This window comes from Eutrigla gurnardus (genome assembly GCF_963514095.1).
Source record: "Eutrigla gurnardus genome assembly, chromosome: 14".
Taxonomy (NCBI): Eukaryota; Metazoa; Chordata; class Actinopteri; order Perciformes; family Triglidae; genus Eutrigla; species Eutrigla gurnardus.
In genome coordinates, this window is record NC_139937.1 from 21,742,287 (window position 1) to 21,759,384 (window position 17,098).

Below are 17,098 nucleotides of genomic sequence, written 5' to 3' on the forward strand. Positions count from 1 at the left end.
GGCGTCATTACTGTACTGGCTCCCCAGCGTCCAATCAGGAGCCCGGAAACGCAGCGCGTGGCCCGCCCACGCGCATCAGCCAGTAGTCTGGTCGAAACAACTGTCATTTAGAGTGAGTGGACACGATGGGGAAGACGGACCGAGAGCTGGAAAACACGAATTAAGCGAGTCGAGAAGTCGCACAAAGTACTTTTAAAGTAACTTGTATGACGTTTGGAGTTTACGTCGACATGTGTTAGTGTCTTACAGGTAAGTTATCACCGAATAATGGCTGTTTTCGTCCCTCGAAGCTGAACATTTAAAAAGGAAGCTAACATTTTTTTTTTTTTTTTTTTTTTGCTAACAAGCTAATGTTTATCTTACCGTTCCCCTCCACCTCCTTCACCACCACCTCCTCTTTCTCCTCCACCACCTCCTCGAGAGAAGCAGCAACTTTTGGCAGCACGTCGTTTCTCAACTAGGTCTCCGCAGCCAGGCTCCTCGGAGGATGTCAGCCCCCAGCAACTCTCTCCAGCAGCCGAGGGTGAGACGCAGCAACGCGGGCTCCCCCGGCTCCTTCAGCAACAGCAGCGGTTGCCGTCTTCACCCCATCCGGGCCACCGTGCCCTACCAGCTCCTGCGCGGGGGTGGAGGAGGTCCGAGCAGCCCGACCCGGTCGCAGACCCTCTTCGGCGGGGCCACCACGAGCAGCCGAGGCTCGAGTCCCCCCCCCTCCAGCCCGTCGCTCACTTCAGGAAGTGCGAACGCTAAGCAAAGACTGTCCCCCGAAAACAAGGACTCCTCCTGTCAACCAGACTCTCCAGTTTCCAGAGGTAACGAATAAAAAACATGTCTTTCAACTGTTTGCCTTTTACAGAGGCCAAGAATGTGCCATGTCACCACGTGCTGTGGCTCACTGATAACTTGTCACGGTAACTTTCATTTTGATATGCTGACTACTATACAGTTATACCACTACACTATTATAATAGTGCAAAACAGAAAGGGTTCACCTATTATAATTGAGGTGGAAACTTTTTAAAGTCCGGAGCAAGGTTGGCACTTGATCTGCAGAAGGGTTGCTGCATTAACTATTTAGCCTATCATCCACTTACACATTCAAGCACTCATAAAGAGAATAGAGTGCACTATTGGCTCCCTTATTTCCTATGGACTTTTGACAGGAGAGAGGGGGAGGAGGAGGAGGAGAGAATTGGCAGAAAGACATGCTTTCGGTTGTAAAAAAAAAAAAAAGGGGCCACGTCAGTCCCGGTGCTGAGCGAATAGTCAGGTGTTGCTCATTCTGACCTCACATCCACATATCCAGCGTGGCGTACACATGGCACATTCAGACGTCCACGCCGCGTTGCTTTGCACATGGGACAACAAAGACTGGAGCTCTGTTGCTTCGTGTCAGGCTTGACTGCTCCACGGGAGTGAAATGGGAGACGCTCTGAAGGAGGGCATGGAAGTCCAGGCAGAATCCGCACTTCAGCAGGGTTTCACTAAATCTAATTTATGTGACAGCCTTTCCTTCCAAATATCGACGCTGTGACTGGTTTTCCAGACCGGTAGCAGTATCTTTTTTTATTGTTTTGTGGGCCAGAACTGCCTTTTTCTTCTCTGGAAGAAAACATATTATTTTCCTCTGTAAACCCTGTGTTTTTAAACGTACAACAAAACGTACATAAAACCCACATGGTGTCCAGGCACGCTGTGACATGGAAGTGTCTGAATACAGCTTAGTTTTCCAGTATGTGGAGACAAAATGAGACTCCCTCTTGGGTATTTCTGACTCTGCATCTGTTCCCATGAAAAGTACCAGGTATTCTCACCACAGAGCGTTCTGCTACTTAATGAGATTAGGTCACATATCGCAACGTGCCACACGGAAAACACAGCACACCAGCTGGATCAATGCTACCTTCATTAGTCCTGTTTTTAATAGCGCCTCCTTCTTATACTTTTTTTTTTTTTTATCCAAACAGTGTGTGTGTGTCTGTGTGTGTGTGTGACGTGCTTCACATTCCTCAGTTCTTTGAATGAGGTGACCTCCAACCTTGATCAGCGTACCATGCAAGGCAGGAAACGAAGTCTCTTCCATAACAACTGAATAGGCAGACTCGCCGGGCACGGCGGATTTCACCCCGTGTTTGGCATTCGGTGTTGATTTCCCACCGCAGAGGCATGCCACGCATACCTCAGTCCTCTGAGAGAGAGAGAGAGAGAGACGACCTCTCACCCAGGGACAACGTCCCATGTTAGACGGTGGCGATGAAGACTTGACCCTCCTTCATCGCTGTGGCCTCACAGTCCAAACACGCAGGACCAGGCCTCGGATGATGATTATGATCACATCGAGTAAGCAGGGGAAAACACGCATGATTTGGTCATTTGAGTCTTTCATCACAGCAGTGATACAGATGTGACTGTAGCAGCTTTGCATGCATGGGGTGATGTGAACATCTGGTATCGCGATTATCCTAGCCAAAATAATCACAATATTATCCCGATAACCATCAAAATGTGCTTAGATCTCCTAAAATGGCACTAAACATACTGGAATCTCTCTACATTTAGTGAAGAAACAAATATGTTTATTCACAGATAATAAGAGACACCTCCTTTTAATGAACATCCTTTTTAAGTAAAAAAGAATCATAAATAAGATGAAATAATAAAGTCTCTGTGAATAATAAAGGATATTTCATTTATCTACCATCAAAGCGAACTAGTCACTCATGGCAATATTTACAATTATCCTAATACAAATTCATGATTTTGATTAGTAAAATCCCAAATCATCCCAACCCTACTTTGCACTTCTGCAATTTGTCATTATTGTATATGGTAAATGGCCTCATTGTAGTACTTTGAACCCACTCCTTGGCATACTCACCATTTGGTGAGAAGTTCAGTCCGAGTCAGAGTGTCTGCTGTGGTCTTCACATACTAGCATGATGATTATATTTCCCCCCCATCATTACCTTTTTGGGGTTCACCAGCATGACATCATTCCCTTGCCACACACTGTCCCAACAATGATAGCTCTGCTCTCTGTCAAAGTGCCAGCTGTGCTGAAAACAGCCCTGCTTCATTGTCACCCATTCAAACTGCAGAGTCGGACCAAATGTGAAAATGAGATGTTGTCCAAATAGGTCGAATCGCGTTTCCTGGTAGTTTTGGCAAGCCCGCTGCATAGCTGACTGCAAGGCTTCCGGTTGACCCTCGACTCTGATGTCAAATTTGCTCATTCGTCTCATTTTCTTGAAGAAAAAAAAAAAAAAAAAGTTGTTAGCGTACCATTCCTGGTCCGCTCGCACCAGTCAAAGCTAGCTTGCTGCTCAATGACTGGATGCTAAAGATGCTATAAAAATGAAAATCCATTTCCTGACCAGCTGAAGGACAGATGTTAAAATTCTTAACCCTCAACTGTCATCAAATATATTGGATGAAAGGCAGCCGCTGCTCTAATTACCGCTTACAGAGCAACGCACTCTTTTAGCTTTAACAACTCATGTAAGACATTATTGAACTATGAACTGTAGGGTGGTTAAAGAGATTCCACCATGCTGGTGTTTTTTTTATTTATACAACATAGTACATGACACACAGTATCATATCATACCCCTTGTATCAGTAGTAAATACATAATAAACTACTATTCTAATACACTGTAGTAGAATACAGTGAATGATATAACAAATGGAATTTTTGGACAAATGATAAGTAGTATTTGTTAATTCAATCAAGTTATTTCCCGAGTTCTTCTTAACAGTGACGAGTCTTGAGTGTAGCACATCCCATATTTCATTATTCAGCATTCAAGTAATTTGAGCAATTACAATAAAGTTGAATTGAGTTAAATGCATCCTAAGTGACACCAAAGCCCTTGGCAGGTTTTGCGTTTAGCCCAAACTTTAATTACAAAAAAAAGACTAAATTCTAGCACCATTTATTTCAAAAGTCTGTGATCACAAGAAGCTAAATCATCGGGATCCCCCCTCCTCCTCCCCCTTTTTTTTCAACCAGTGTCGTTAAGCCTTGTGAAAACCCACAGGAAACATTTCTGCCATGGTTTACTGATCCTGACCACATGTTTGTTTTCACATTTGCCTCTGCTCCACAGTTAATATTATATAATCATTTATGCCCCTGGAAATGCAAAGACTATTTCACAGCCGAATGCCCCTGTGAAGGAAAATTATAAAAAATAAAAAATCAACCTTAAAATATTCCCCTTGTTTTTAATTGTATTTATTTGTTTATTTAATAAATATCACACCAGTCACTTATCCCTGAAACTAACAGATGGACGGCTTTGATGTCTTGGCTTCTTTCACACTGTTTCTTTTTTCTCATCAGGAGATTATTCTAGTCTGGCAAGTGGGGAGACGATGGAAAATAACCGCAATCCCGGTTCTGAGAGCACTGGCTAGGCCTATATCAATATTGATGGAAATTTAGCCTGCTTCCTTTGTCTACAATGCTTCAGGGAATTTTACTGTAGCCCAGTAAGCTTACTTAGGCAATACCTTTGGGTGGGTAGGCCTGTGTATTCTATGAACAAAGAACAACAATGAGCAGCTATGTAGTTCTGCTCGGAGAGGGGTGCCTCATGTAGATGGTTTTAGTCCGTGTGTTGGTTTGAGAGTTCATGTTCGAAAGGCCTCTGGATAAACCTACTCAGACGAGGAACAGGGTCGACGCTTCCTGCTCGTCGTGTTAATTCCTTTTATACGGACATTTAATTTAGCTTTTAAAGTGCAGTTAATAGGCTAAAACATTTAATCCAGCTCTCACTGCAGACGTATGTCATTCTCAAGCTGATGTCTTGGAGTTTGCATGTTTTTGTTTTTCTCTTTCTCTCTCTTTTTTTTTAAAAAACTGCGTGTCACTGCAGGAATGTTGAGTGGATGCAGGCAGTATTGATGTGCATTGTGGTGTGGTTGTTTATGAGTTCTTATGTGGGTGGTGTGTGTGTGCTTAACCGTTCTGGCTCATAGCATACTGCTCTCATAACATCAGATACTCCTGCTCAGTCATTTACATTTGCTTCAGGCCTCTCAAGCCTGTTTGTTTGCCCTGCCACTAATACTTATAAGATTAGCAACAATTTTCGCTCACTTTGAGAACAAGACCAGATTTGAAGGCAAGGTCTGATTCACTAAAACACCGTTAATTGCTAAAAGGTGATTATAATATTTCCTATTTGGGTATATTGTCTTCACCTTTTTGAGCCAGGGATATGTGATTGACTGAAATATATTTTTCCATTCTTGTCACGTAACAGTCTACCCACAATCCCTTCTGTGCTCCCTCTACAACACCAGGAAAATCAAGACTGTAATTACACAGTTCCAGCTTGTTTTTACATGATTATTTGCCAAAAACGTTAACCATTATTAGTCATGTGCCACTCAAAATAATACAACAAACCAGTCCTCGGCTACACACTTGCACTGAGGAATTTAGTATCGTGTGTGTGTTGAACTTGTTCTTATTGGCACAATCAGTAAAGTTGGCACATCGGACTCAAAGATGCCTCTGGGTGTTTGGGACTGTTGCTCTCTTGGTGCTGACGTGCTGATTTTTTGATTTTTCTTTCTCAATCCACAGCAGAACGGTCCAAGTTGCAGGTTCGGAGTTCCAGTGCCATTCGGCGGACGTCATCCCTGGACGCCATCACGGGACCATACCTCACCGGCCAGTGGCCTCGGGACTCCCATGGACCGTACCCTTCCTGTATGAAAGACAAAGCCACACAGGTACATACCATTCAGAAACACCCCACCCCTCCCCTCCCTCCCCCATTATGGCTGTAAGCCTGAATGTGTTCAAAACACAATACAATGAGTATGTTTCTAACTACTGTTGTTGTGTTATTTATCTATTTTCCACTGTTGGGGCCAATTAAATGGTGACGGTGACAGCTGTGAGTATGGCAGATGGGCTTCCATGAAAACCCTTGCATGTTATGGATTCATAGTATATAGAAAAATTAACACTTTTAACACGGGGTGTATATAACTTATGTTTGAGCTTAAACAACATTTAAGAGTGTCTATATTTCATATATATATATATTTCCGAGAGAAACGGGATCGGCAGGCGGTACGTAACGTTTTTGGTCGTTAAAAAGATGAGCTCACCACCTTCCCTAGATCTGTACTGAGCCAGAGTTGCAGGCTTGTTGATGGAATGATGTTATGATATCACTGGTTGACGTGGTTGGTACTAGCTGATGTAAGCACGCATCAAATTTTGTTTTGCTGGAAGAAAAAGATAGTGGATTCTGACATAAAATTACAAAGAAAAAGCATATTATTGAGTATATATTGTTAAAAAGTTGCACATCCCTGAGTTGACTGTATGTACTGCTTTTAACTGGTGTTGTCAGTATAATATTGAACTTTTAGAAAATACAGCAATCCCCCCTTTCCCTTTTTCACGTCCCCTCGGCTCCAGATGCTCCCCACATTGTTTTTGACGTTCATACAGATTAGGCGTGGTGCAAAATGCTTAGGCACTGTGCTTAAGTCGTATTATGGAAGGGAAAACCCTGCATGATAATAGTCCCAAAGGAGGAAGAGCTGGTTCTGGAAGTATCTTTCCTTGTGTTTTCCCACTGAAAAATCCTTTGAAACGATAGCTTAGTGGTACTTAACATATAAATATGGGACTCCCAATTTCACTTTTATGATCTTGTAGCTTTTATGTCATAGAACCCACTTTTAATTGCATAATGGACAGGTCTAAATACTGCTATCCATCCATTAGCTGCAGAAAAAGACAAAAACAGAGGCAAAATATATCGTATTCTTGATACGACGTGATGCATTGTCTGTGTAATTACATCTTTTGAATGAATTGGTTTGAGGTTATTAGTCAGCGAAGCATGTCACAACTTCAGGGTGAAATGAAGAAAATCAAGTTTGGACAAGTAAGAGTCAAATGGCGTAATCGTTCACATTCATCACGGGAGAATGCAGAGGAAAAAAGTTGGAATTCTCACAGCGAATTATGGTAGTTAGGACTTCCAAATAATTCTTGGTTTCTTCCGTAGTAGCAAGAAGAGAAAAAAAGACAAAAATGCACAGGCTGTGGCCAAACATTTTGTTATGGTAATCTTTTGCTGAACTACATTTCCTTACATTTATAACACTTCATAAAACCTTTTTTTTTTGCATGGATTTCATATTGAGCCTTACCGCAATGTTCCTGGATAGCAGCCCACACATGATCACCCACTAATCTTGCCTTGTGACTGATGGTTAAATGCAGTTTTTTTTCCCTCTAAGAGCTTCATTTTTATCTATTTATTTTGGATGCCGTTGGTTTGGGGTGTTATGAAAGAATATTGACTATGCATGATGATGACGAGGGCTGCTCCCTCTTTGCTGACGGAAGCCTTTCATGTGTCCTGAATGAAGACCGCCAAGCCTAATTTACATGGGGTTCGTCCCTTGAACCCCTCATTTGCCTCGCGTCTTTTGTGTGTAGGCTGAGGAAGTGGTGAGAGGGCCTACGAGATCTCTTGAAGTGGCCTGTATGCGGAGTAAATACCTCTTATTACAGGGTTCCTTTGCAGCTCTGGAAAGACTCGACAAGTATGGAAAATCAATATGATAATTATCAGGTCTTGAAAAAAACTTCTGGGCACGTATACACAACAGGATCTGTTTTTTTAAGCACATTGTGCTATATAGTGACATGGCCTCAACTGTATTTCACAGCCATGATGAGCTGAGACGTGATTGAAGGCTGACCAAAATGAAAAATCCAGTTGGAAGAGATTTATATCCGTCAAAGCTGGATGGAAAACATTCGGCTATGTTGTAATGTGGGGGAGAGAGAGAGTGTGACACACTTGACAATCCTTTAAACGATTGAATGCACAAACTCCCCCCAAGGATAGTGAGAGAGACCATTTCCTGTTAGAAAGCTACGCCTGGGCCCGGCTCTTTCTATAAGACAATAACAGCAGACAAAAGAACCCTGGCCTCTTTTGTTGTGCATTGCACAAGTTCAAGACGGCCCCTCCTTTGAGCTGTTATGCAGCCTCCTATGGGGGGGTGAAGTTGTTTGCACCTGTCCCCCAGGCTGTGGCTGAGTCGAGGGAGAAATCCCACTGCTTACCACCTGGCCCTCGTGGCTACGCGGCCCGCCTGCCTTTTGTGTGGGAGTTGAGGAGCAGAGGGTCCATACATATGCTAATCGCTGTTCCGGGATCTGTGTGTCGTAGGCCCCGTGGTTACAGAACACAGAGAGGGACTGTCTGTATGAAGATTAGGGCCCTGACACACCAAGCTGACCTCAAAGAGCTGGGGGCTGATCAAACCGCTTTGCGTCGCTCCACGTCTTCAGTTTAAAAGTCGCAACTCGAACACAACGACTGCAGCCGGCTGACCGCCGACGTGCATGTACGTCTAACTAACGGGGCTGGTACGGGTGCTGGAAATCCTTGAAATCACTTGAATTTTAGTGTGGAGTTTTCAAGGTCTGAAATGTATGTTCTATGTGATGACGTATATTATATAACAGAACACACTTGAGAGACTGAAAACAGCATTTTCTGACATTTCTGCATGAAAAATGACTTTTGATGATGAACAGATGATGAAATAGTTGGTGATTATATTTCTGTGGATCTGTTAGTGGAATTAGTTTTCCTTTCATTTGTGGTCCTTCTGTAAAAAGCTGTCTCCAAACATCATGTTGGTTGTTTAGAGGACAATAACATCTCATTTAATGTGATGAACAAGTGACATAATAAGTAGACTGAATACTGAGGATTGTATTGGATACACATATGTAGTTTACCACAGCTGGAAGGTGCTGGAAAAGCATGGAAATGCACCTTTAAATGTGCTTGAATTTGTCTTTTTAAAAAGGTGGAGGAACCCTGAACTAATCAGCAGTCTGCATTTGTAATCTATAAAACATAACGGAAAGATAAACGAACCAGCCTGCTGCTTTGCATGCCACCACTGTGAAGCTGCTTAAACCGTCTCATTATGGGCTTCGCCGCGGTAGACTGTGTTACCCACGTTAGAAGGCGGTTGAGCCTACACCTGATTACATTACCCGCTCGCCCGCCCACACCGTTGTTTTCTTTGACGACAGATGCTACAATTATAAACTGACTAGCGTTAGCTCTGCAAAGTAGCATGTGACCGCGGAGGCTTTGGTCGTCAAAGCGGAAAGCAAAAAGCACCCATTCGGCAGCATTTAGGATAATAAAACAAATGCTAAAAGGGAACTTGATATGAAATGAGAATATGCGTCAAAACATTTGGAACCGATGCTCTAAACTTTTTCCGATAGCTGCCGATTAAAAAAACAAGTTGCCCAAAAAATGCTAAAGGACATATTAATCTTTTGTTCTTGTTCTGTCTTAAGATGGTGTACACGATTAATCTTAATCGCATTTCAAGGGAATCTAACTTCCGTATTTCCAAGTGAAACAGGACAGACAGGCGGGACGTAACGTTCCAAGGAATTTGATTGTTCAAAAAATTAGCTCTCCACCTCCTCTAGCTCTGTGCAGGGAGGAGGTTGCGATTCAGACGATTCATTGATTGATTTTATTGGTTGGTACAGCCTGATTTTGTTTTCCAGGAGCAAAAAGATATTGGATTTTGTTTTAAAAATATAATATTTTGTAAAAATAATTGGCATATATTGTTAAATATGTGATATTAAAGGGTTAAAAGTTTTTTTTTCTGATCTATTTTGTGGATTTATGTGTGTTTATGTGACTTTAAATGAATGAAGCAAGCACAAAAAAACAAAAAACTACCATCTCAGAGACATTTTATAATGTTTTTATAATGCTCGGTGAGTTTCAGACATGCACAAAAAGATACACAAAGCCAAGTCAACCAATCAGAATGCATGTTGTCCTCATCCCGGATCAAATGATAGCAGTGGCATGTCTCGACATGTAATCTAAAACAAACACGCACAAAAAAGACTCCGCAAATTCTATTGAAGCCCAGGCATTATTTCCTGCTTTGGAACAGAGCTGGATTCTTGAGGATGTTGCCTGCCTGATGTAACCCCCGTTTGGGTGGGATTCATAATGGGAAGCAAGCTGCAGGGCTACGGTAACAGCGTTATCTCCACGGCAGTTCATTATCAGCCACAACACCTGGTACACAAGTCTACAAAGTGTACAACTCGGGCCGGAAGTTCAAGGGCTAACGTGATAAAACGGGCCTCTGAGGTAAATAAAGGTGGGTGTGCTCATAAACACACAATTTGTTTGGGGAAAACCGTTGTAAATTGGGGAAGATAGCCTGCAGTATGTTGTTTTTTTTAAACCGTCTTGTCTTTTATGTTCATACCTGGGGGGGGAATTTAGAGTTTAATCGCTAACAAAGATATCGACTATAAATAAAAAAGATTGACACCTGTAACATGTTGGCATCTCTAAAGTTATGAGTGTTATTGATATTTAAAACAAAAGCATCCCCCTTTGTGTCTGAAATCTGAGTGTTTGGGGATTCAACAACCCACAAGCTGATATTTGTTTAAATGCCGACGAACGAGGGTACGAGCTGCAGGCTCGACTCTCAACGTTCGTGAAAAAGACAATGGAGCAACACTTGGAGATGAAGAAGAAGAATACCACTTGTAAATAACTGAACGGGTATATAATTAAAATATCCACTTTCTCACCACGATGCCCTCCATATTTCTTTTTAACTCTCAGGATTGTGCTTTTCATTTTAACCGGTGTTCAAGCCGACTGCCAAAAGAAAAGCAGTGCATTCAAGTAGCGAGTAACATTCTCCTATTTGACGTCATAGAACATCTGTGAGAACTTAATTTTTCCTCAATGGCTCAGTCCACAAGTCCGTGAAGCCAGTCTGCCCTTTCACAGCAATCTGCATTCTGTATGAACGGATTAGTCCCCTGAATGTCTGGCAGAGGTATCAAACGCCACCAGCCCCCTTCCATGGGCCATGAGCAAAATGTTAATGCTAAAAGGGCTAGCTACACATCTGCCGTCCGGCGTGGCCAAGCACAGTGGTCCCTTTTTTTATTTTTTTTTTTATGAGAGCACAAGCGCCCATTTAATCCGCCGGTCCTTTTTCTGAAGGGGAAGTCGGCGGCATGGATCCAGTGTGGAAAAGGCAAAGGTTTTGCGGGTGTTCCTCATTATTCACAGTGTGATATTCCATATCAGAGGGCACGAGCTTGTGCGTTAGCGGCAGAGAGAGAGAGAGCCATAGAGGTTTTTCTGTCTTGTGTGAAGACACTGACATTTAAGATGTTTCGCACTACTGTGCTGACCATGAAACGTCCCGATGTTTTTGAGGATTTTGTTTGAGGACCAGAGGCACTGTTGATATGCATAATCAGGGGGGGGGGGTATGTGGTTTCAGACGGCCCCTATGAAACATCCTCAGTCTGTTTCTGCTTTTGCATATATTTCCATAACTTAACCGAAATCCTTGTTTATGCAGCCGAGGTCTAAGAAGACGTGTTCAGGAAGACAGAAGTGCCTCTATGCTCTCTGGTAGGGGAAATACTTTGTATACGAGACGTTTTCTTATCGGTGTACTAATGACACAAAACGTCTCTGTGGACTCGTCGAGCCTGGAATAAGTGTGGCATTGTACTGCCAAATCACAGTGGTCTATATCGTTTAAACACTTCTGTGCTTATTTGTAGACTGAATGTGAAAAGATAAGACACTTCAAGGTGGGGAAACTAGCACCAGCTGCTAGTGAAGTCCTTCTAAACGTCAGCTGTGGCTGACAAGGTCAACCATGTATTAACTGGGAGCCCTGTAATTATTTCTACACTAAAGCTTGTTAAGTGGCTGGTGGATCTCTGAATGTACTCGTCGCGTTAAGGCCATAGACAACACAAAAAAATGAAAAAGGTTTCTAATCCCCCTTCCACAGATGTATTTATCTTAACCTGGCTGACTAAAGGGAGCAATCAAACATGCTATGACTTTTGTTTTTCCTGTTGAATGGAGTGTCTTTCCTCTGGGACGGTATCTTATGACTGTTTCCCTCGTTTTCATTGATTCCAGATTTTCAGCTTTCGAGCACAAGGCGCTCATTACCGCTTTCACCCACCTCTTTCTCAGCTGTTTGTCCAAACATCTTACTTTTAGGGTATTTAGTCGATGCTCTCATGCATTCATTCATGGACGTTTCGTAACTTTTTCGTAGAAGGTCTGCACACACTTTAAATTCTTGTATATCTGAGGATATGTGGCTTGAAATATGTGTGAACATTTTGTTTATAATAGCTGTATTTCTATTCTGCAAGAAAATCTGAAAAAAGGATGTTTTATAAGATACGTTGATGGGCATATATATTCAAGGACCCGTGACCTCCACGTTATTTGATCTCTGTAAACATTAGGCCACCCTGCCAAGTAAACAAATCTTTCAAACTGCGTGGTAGTTAGTCATAGGCTTTGAGGGAAATGTAATGTATTCTCCTTTTTAGATATCATTGCATCCACACACACTATTGAAACTCGTGTTTATGCTCAGCATAAAATATGCTATTTTATGAAACACAGGGTACCTTTTGGCAGCATGAGGTGTGTCTGTGTCGGCGTGTGTTTATGCACTTCATGTACCGGCATGTATTTATGCGTTTCAGACTCCGGGCCTCTGGATCGACGAGGGAACAGAACAGGGAAGTCCTCATCAGCGGTCGGCCTCCTGGGGCAGCGCGGACCATCTCAAAGAGGTAGATTCACCTGTCTTAACCTCGCTTCAGCCTAAGTCGCAGCTGCTGCTGACAACGAGCACCACAGATGGTGGATTAATGCCAATTGAGTCGTGTCGGACAATTTGTTTGGCACTAAGCTGAACCAGACTGATTAAAAAAAAAAAAACATCCATACAGACATTTCAAAGTGCACGTTTTTGTCATTTGTGAAATGCTTGTTCCATTTATTCAGACTGTGTTTTATTTGTTAGGGTCTGAGGTCAGCCTAAATATTATGCTCCTCAAGACTGGTTTCCAGTCCTGTCTATCTGCTGGGGTTTGGTGGCCAACCAGCCGACCACATGGAGCTATTTGGTCTCCGACTCTCCAGACCGCAGTCTAAATTTAACCTCCTTCTCCCCTCTGTTTCCCACTCAACTGTATCCCCGTTTCTCATTACGGCCTGTTGTTTTTGTGAAGTGGTGCAGGAGCTCCTCTTCAGGGTGATACAGCCTTATTGTTCCCTTGTTTTCCTTTTCTTTTTTTAGCTCGCACTAAGTGAACTTATTCAGGGGGAACTCGTGTTGCTTAAAAGCCTTGCAGATTCAACACAATAGACGTTCATATTTTCCTGTTTTTGGGCACGAGATCTGATATCTGCATCATCAACAGTTGGTTCTAAAATATTAATGGTGCACAGATGTCTCTGGTTTTTGTTAGAATAGACCATTAAAAAATATCATTCAGTCTTTTTATGAAACAAGTTCACTTTCAAGAATCTATTTCAACCAGATGTAACGACCAGTAAGAACTTCATTCCATAAATACCTTGTAAACAAAATACCAAAGATGGTGTTATTCAAGTCCTTAATGAGGTCAATTGCATTAAAGATAAGTAGGTGAATGAGGCAATATATATTCCCTGGGTTCCTCCTGGTGCACTGGGCCCTGGGTTCCTCCCGGTGCAGTGGGCCCTGGGTTCCTCCTGGTGCAGTGGGTTCCTCCTGGTGCACTGGGCCCTGGGTTCCTCCTGGGGCACTGGGCCCTAGGTTCCTCCTGGGGCACTGGGCCCTGGGTTCCTCCTGGTGCAGTGGGTCCTGGGTTCCTCCTGGTGCAGTGGGTTCCTCCTGGTGCAGTGGGCCCTGGGTTCCTCCTGGGGCACTGGGCCCTAGGTTCCTCCTGGTGCACTGGGCCCTGGGTTCCTCCCGGTGCAGTGGGCCCTGGGTTCCTCCCGGTGCAGTGGGCCCTGGGTTCCTCCTGGTGCAGTGGGCCCTTGGTTCCTCCTGGTGCAGTGGGCCCTGGGTTCCTCCTGGTGCACTTGGCCCTGGGTTCCTCCTGGTGCAGTGGGCCCTGGGTTCCTCCTGGTGCAGTGGGCCCTTGGTTCCTCCTGGTGCAGAGGGCCCTTGGTTCCTCCTGGTGCACTGGACCCTGGGTTCCTCCTGGTGCACTGGACCCTGGGTTCCTCCTGGTGCACTGGACCCTGGGTTCCTCCTGGTGCACTGGACCCTGGGTTCCTCCTGGTGCACTGGGCCCTGGGTTCCTCGTGGTGCACTGGGCCCTGGGTTCCTCGTGGTGCACTGGGCCCTGGGTTCCTCCTGGGGCACTGGGCCCTGGGTTCCTCCTGGTGCAGTGGGCCCTGGGTTCCTCCTGGTGCACTTGCCCCCTGGGTTCCTCCTGGTGCAGGACTAGCCCGGCATCATGTGTTGAAGGTATTGATGCCATTGACCGGCCCTCAAGTTCCTCTGACCTAAATCCAATTGAGCACCTGTGGGGCGTTATGTCTGACGCTGCCAAGTACCACCAGAGTCCAGGAGCTCACTGATGCCCTGATCCAGGTCTGGGAGGAGATCCCCCAGGACACCATCCTCTGACTCATTAGGAGCATGCCCAGACGGTGTGTGTACAGGCAGGCGGTGGCCAAACACACCACTGACTCATATGAGTTGCGTGATGAAATTCACGCAAGTAAACTTTTTGGTTTCCAATGACCTGTGACCAATTTGTTCTATACAAATGATACGGTGTACATCAGTTAAGATTTCCAACTTGAATAATTTGTTAATCAGGATTGAATTCAAGTGTTAGTCTTAATGTTCTTGCTATGAACTCACAGTCGTGTGATCGCATGAAGTCTTCCATCTGGATCAGATTAAATTAATCACATTGAAGTGTAAATTAAGTTATACACAACAACTAGAAACAAATCATTGCTCGGCTCGCTGCAGACGATCCCAGGGCCTCGGCCTGTACAATCAATAACACGGCACAGCCAGGAAAACCTGTCTTCCTCCACCTCCCGAGGATTGCCTGGACTTGTCATTATCGACCCGCTGCGGTCACTCGATGAATGCTGTGAACTGTGTTCAGGCTCGCTAACCTCTGCGTTTACATGTGTGGGAGGACATCTATGAAAAAAGAGCAACTCTCTTTGTTGACTATGTTGCCAGGATTACAAGATCAGCATTAAAGACCACACCTTTGTCTGCATAGCACAGCTGAGTGTGTTCGGCTCACAAAGGGTATCCTGTTTTTTAAGGTTGATCCTGGGCCAGATGCAGAAACACCCACTGACCTAACTCGTTTCATCGTCAGACAGACGCGGCTGAATAATTATACGCACCACAGTAACCTCAGTCAAACTGAAATTTAGATGCAAATATTAATTTGGTTCCGTTAGTGTAGGTTATCTTTTCTTCTCTCAGCTGCTGGAAAAAGGAGGAACATCAATAAAACTGTTGACATATGGACAGAAATACGGCCTTCACGACCTGATTGCTGACGTGATGTTGCTTTTCTTCCAGCAGATTGCTAAACTGAGACTGCAGCTGCAGCGCAGCAAGCAGGTCAGCCGACAGAGCAAAGACAGGGAGCAGATCTCGCTGCAGCTGCAGCAGCAGGCGCATCACAGCGCCGCATGCCAACCACAGGTGAGTTATTCACGTCAATAATCACGCCGTGGCCCAAACTGAGTCACCGGCTCTGTGCTCCGCTCAGGTGAAAAACATTAACTAACTCTAACTTCACGATACGGTAGCTTAGCAGCCAAAAGCAAAGAGCATACCTATGAAACGGATGGTGATCAAACCCATATCACACCTGTTGACGATAACGTAGGGCTGTTCGATTTTGCTCAAAAATAAAATCCCGATTTTCTTCTCTCAAAATCTGATTTTCGATTCATTTGTGAAATGACAAAAGGCAAAGAAATTATTTCAAATATGCTGTTTTTTATTGAACATTTTGCAAGTAATTTCCCCATTGGGATTTGAGTGCAAACCTTGCTCTTATTAAACAAAAAAATCCCTGAAGGGATTAATATAAAGAACAATTAATGAACTTTTGCCATCTGGCTTTGCTCCATGTTATCTTCTTGTAGACCTCTTGTAAACAAAAAAAACAATCCCTTTGAGATTAAGAGAAAAACCTCACTTTCACGTGTATCTTAAGGTGTGTCCATTAAACAAAAATGAATGAATAAAGTGCAGAACATCAACTTTTTGAAACATCGATTTTACGATTTTCACGTTTTTAACATCGTCCTAACGACATAATCGCGATTACGATTTAAAATCGATTAATCGAACAGGCCTACGATATTGGTGTTGAATATGAATATAGTCAGTTCAACGCTGTAGGTCATCAGTGAGCAATAGTTATGTAGCTCGTTTATATCTGTAGCACATTTTGCATTTGCCTTTCTGACTCGTATTTGATCTCAATGCAAGTTTATGATGCTGCGCTGCCTTTGACTGAGGAGCTCTAGTTAATGAGTCCTGTGACCAGTCATGTCAAAAGAGAAGGGAATGTGTCTGGGCATGCCCCCGCAGTTCATTCATTAACAGATGCCCAGTAACAGTACACATCAGCCACTGTGGGAACAGCACATGTGGTAGATCGCAGTCATGGCTCTGTGTTTTTTTGTGTTCCCTCCGCGACATTTAATCCCTCTTCAGTATTTTAAATTGAACACCTGGTGAATATCTCTGGAAAGTGAATGAGTAGCTAAGAAAGCAGATGTTAAGAAGGCAGTTTTATGTATTCCATTGCATGACTAGCGAATCACATTTCACTAATTAATATATGTATTTTTTTGTCCCGTCTTTCCAGTACAAGGGAACTCAGTCAGCCCTGTCAACAATCCCTTTGCCAAAATCCTTCATATGCAGGGTGCCGAGCAGCGTGGAGGGCATCAGCCACGAGCTGGAGAACGTGTTTATCAGAGAGGACTGGGAGCAGGGCATACAGGTAGGGGGATGTGTTCCATTATTCAAAGTGCTTGTTCACTTTGTGCTTTATCTGAACTTGCCCGACGCCGAGCTAATTTGTCCATTTGCAAGTCAAGTCTTCGTCTCTTGTGACAGTTGGTGTTAAATGTCAGATTCCAGTCACGTCATACAGACCTGTAATAACGAGCGGCCTCGGGGGAGGAAAA

At 43.8% G+C, this 17,098-nt stretch overlaps 1 protein-coding gene across 6 annotated transcripts in view; it reads left to right on the plus strand.

The window, feature by feature from the left end:
* Positions 1-17,098, plus strand: part of glcci1b (glucocorticoid induced 1b) — a 22,291-nt gene continuing 5,193 nt past the window's right edge. Inside the window, exons 1-6 of one of the 6 annotated variants that reach the window (XM_084026181.1) lie at positions 1-249; positions 427-812; positions 5,602-5,747; positions 12,616-12,705; positions 15,468-15,593; positions 16,774-16,911. In XM_084026181.1, the coding sequence (XP_083882307.1) occupies positions 488-812; positions 5,602-5,747; positions 12,616-12,705; positions 15,468-15,593; positions 16,774-16,911 (825 nt within the window). In that variant the 5' untranslated portion in view covers positions 1-249; positions 427-487. Of the gene's footprint in view, positions 250-347; positions 813-5,598; positions 5,748-12,615; positions 12,706-15,467; positions 15,594-16,773; positions 16,912-17,098 lie in introns of all 6 variants that reach the window. The other 5 variants (XM_084026177.1, XM_084026179.1, XM_084026178.1 and 2 more) reach the window with 5 other exon arrangements.